Source organism: Danio aesculapii, chromosome 8, assembly GCF_903798145.1.
Source record: "Danio aesculapii chromosome 8, fDanAes4.1, whole genome shotgun sequence".
In the NCBI taxonomy this organism is placed as follows: Eukaryota; Metazoa; Chordata; class Actinopteri; order Cypriniformes; family Danionidae; genus Danio; species Danio aesculapii.
The window spans coordinates 206218-209544 of record NC_079442.1 but is presented as its reverse complement, the minus strand read 5'-3'; the positions used below and the strand labels follow the sequence as shown (position 1 = coordinate 209544).

Here is a 3327-nt window from a genome sequence, read left to right as displayed (position 1 = left end):
CATGCAAGCTCCACACAGAAACACCAACTGACCCAGCCAGGACTCGAACCAGAGACCTTCTTACTGTGAGGCGACAGCACTACCTACTGCGCCACTGCATCACCATTCTCACATTCTCTTTCTATTATTATTATTATTATATTATTTTCAGTGTGTACCAGTGTGTGTCTCCTCTGCAGAAGGCTCTGGATGTGAGTGAACACACACACACACACACACACACACACACACACACACACACACACACACGCACACACGCACACACACACACACTGATGCTATTCAGCTTCACACAATGAGACTTTCATGGCCGCAGGTTTACACAACACTGAATACAATACACACAATACACTGCAGAAAACGCACACACACACACACACACACACACACACACACACACACACACACACACACACACACACACACACACACACACAGCTGACCGACCGGCACAGCAGAACAGAAGAATGAAGCAGGATCTTTATCTGAGCTCTTGTGTGTGCTGATGACGGTAAGCAGATTCACCTTTCCTCTTTTCTGTTGTGTGTGTGTGTGTGTGTGTGTGTGTGTGTGTGTGTGTGTGTGTGCGTGTGTGTGTGTGTGTGTGTGTGTGTGTGTGTGTGTGTGTGTGTGTGTGTGTGTGTGTGTGTGTGTGTGTGTGTGTGTGTGTGCTTTGAAACAAACAGAACGGCAACACAAATGTGAACACAATAGCAGTGATGAGGGAAAATTCACTGAGACTGAGATTTATAACAGCTGGAACAATAAAGAAATGAGCTGTGCACTGGTGTGTGTTCTTTTAGGACAAGAGTTGTAAATAAAGAATCAAATATTTGATTAGTAATAAATGCATTTTGATTATCACATTCAGAAAATGCTTGAAGGGCGGCACGGTGGCTCAGTGGTGTAGCGCTGTGGCCTCACAATAAGAAGGTCTCTAGTTTGAGTCCCGGCTGGGTCAGTGTGTGTTTCTGTGTGGAGTTTGCATGTTCTCCCCGTGTTGGTGTGGGTTTCCTCTGGGTGTTCCGGTTTCCCCCACAGTCCAAACACATGCGCTATAGGGGAACTGATCAACTAAACTGGCCGTAGTGTATGAGTGTGTGAATGAGTGTGTATGAGTGTTTCCCAGTACTGGGTTTCTGCTGGAAGGGCATCTGCTGTATAAGTGCTGGAATAGTTGGCAGTTCATTCTGCTGAGGCGAGCCCTGATAAATAAAGGGACTGAGCTGAACAGAAGATGAATGGATGAACATGTGTGTAAATATGCTTCAGAGTGAAGAACATCTCAGTCCTGAGACTCAGAGAAGCAGATCTAATTATCCAGCACATTACACACACACTGGTGATTCAGAGTAGTGTGAGTCTGTGTTTGAGCAGCAGAGGGCGCTGCTGCACACTGTAAACACACACACCCAACATCAACCACTTCAGCAGTAAACACACGCTGAACAGCTCATGATCAATGTGTGTGTGTGTGTGCTGTACTGTAGTCAAACACACTGAGTGCAGATATACAGCGTGTGTCCCCTTTAAAATAAGTAAACGTGAACATGAGTGTGTGTGTGTGTGTGTGTGCGCAGGGGAAAGAGAGAGAGTGATGTGCGTGTGTGTGGTTGAGGGACTGGGTGTGTATGTGTGAAACGGAGAGAGAGAGAGCGAGAGAGGTGTGTGTGTGTTTGCGTTTGCAAGTGTTTCTCTTGTATTAGCTCAATGTGTTGGTCAACATGGTCCAGAGGTTCAGTCTGCGCAGACAATACTCACAGGTAACACTTCACATGTGTAGATGTGTGTGTGTGTGTGTGTGTGTGTGTGTGTGTGTGTGTGTGTGTGTGTGTGTGTGTGTAAAAGAGTGAGGGAGAGAGCATATGTTCTACACCCAGTGTTTTAAATGGCTGTTGTCCTGCAGATCTGTTGTGTGTGTGTGTGTGTGTGTGTGTGTGTGTGCGTGTGTTTGTGTGTGTGCGTGTCTGTGTGTGTGTGTGTCTGTGTGTGTGTCTGTGTGTGTGTGTGTGTGTGTGTGTGTGTGTGTGTTTATTGATTGCTGCTTGTCATGAAGTTTTGACATATTTATAAGAAAGAAAAAAACAAACAAATGTGCTGGCAGCACTGTGTCCTCACAGTAAGAAGGTCTCTGGTTCGAGTCCCGGCTGGGTCAATGTGTGTTTCTGTGTGGAGTTTGCATGTTCTCCCCGTGTTGGTGTGGGTTTCCTCTGGGTGCTCCGGTTTCCCCCACAGTCCAAACACATGCGCTATAGGGGAATTGATCAACTAAATTCGCCGTTGTGTAGGAGTGTGTGAATGATAGTGTGTGGGTGTTTCCCAGTGCTGGGTTGCAGCTGGAAGGGCACTGCGTAAAACATGTGCTGTAATAGTTGATGACCTGTAGCGACCCCTGATGAATAAAGGGATGCATTATTGAATAAAGGGATGGTCGCATTATTGCAGATGATGTGTGTGTGCGTGTGTGTGTGTGTGTGTGAGTGTGTGTGTGTGTGTCGTCTTCAGTGTGTTTTGTAACTGCAGCTGAAACCTCATCAGTTACTGAAGGTGTGAGAAATGTGTGATCTGAGAGAGCGAAACCGCTGCCTGTTTCCTGTTTCCTGTTTAAAGGCCACTCTCACTGCCAACGCCTGAAGTCATCGCTGACTTGATCAAATAACCCTGCTCTGATTGGTCAGATAACTCTACTCTGCTCTTATTGGTCAGATGGATTCTCTCTTCCCTGATTGGTCAGATGGATACTCTCTTCCCTGATTGGTCAGATGGATACTCTCTGCTCTGCTCTGCTCTGATTAGTCATATAAATCTACTCTGCTGTGATTGGTCAGGTGGCTTCACTCTACTCTGCTCAGATGGCTTCTCTCTGCTTTGATTGGTTGGATAGCTCTACTGTGCTCTGATTGGTCAGATGGCTTCTCTCTGCTCTGAATGTCGGATATCTCTATTTGGCTCTAATTGGTCGGATAGCCTTATTTGCTGATAGGTTAGATGATTTCTCTGCTCTGATTGGTCAGATAAATCTACCCTTCTGTGATTGGTCAGATAATTTTACACTGCTCTGATTGGTTTGGATAGATTCTCTCTCCTTTGGTTGGATAGCTGGTCAGATGGCTCTCTGCTCTGATTGGTTGGATGGGATCTCTCTGCTCCGATTGGTTAAATTGCTGTACTCTTCTCTAATTGGTCAGATAGCTCTACCTTGCTCTGATTGGTTAGATGACTGTACTCTGCTCTGATTGGTTGGATAGTTCTACCATGCTTTGATTGCCCAGATAGCTGTACTTTACTCTGATTGGTCAGACAGCTCTATGCTACTCTAATTGGTTG

General features: G+C 45.9%; 1 protein-coding gene across 2 annotated transcripts in view; it reads left to right on the top strand.

The window, feature by feature from the left end:
• Window positions 1-442: 442 nt before the first annotated feature.
• The window catches only part of tmcc1a (transmembrane and coiled-coil domain family 1a), an 18764-nt gene continuing 15879 nt past the window's right edge, over window positions 443-3327 (top strand). The window contains exon 1 of one of the 2 annotated variants that reach the window (XM_056464538.1): window positions 443-511. In XM_056464538.1, coding sequence (XP_056320513.1) covers window positions 506-511 — 6 coding nt within the window. In that variant the 5' untranslated portion in view covers window positions 443-505. Of the gene's footprint in view, window positions 512-1659; window positions 1764-3327 lie in introns of those variants that run through there. The other variant, XM_056464537.1, reaches the window with a different exon arrangement.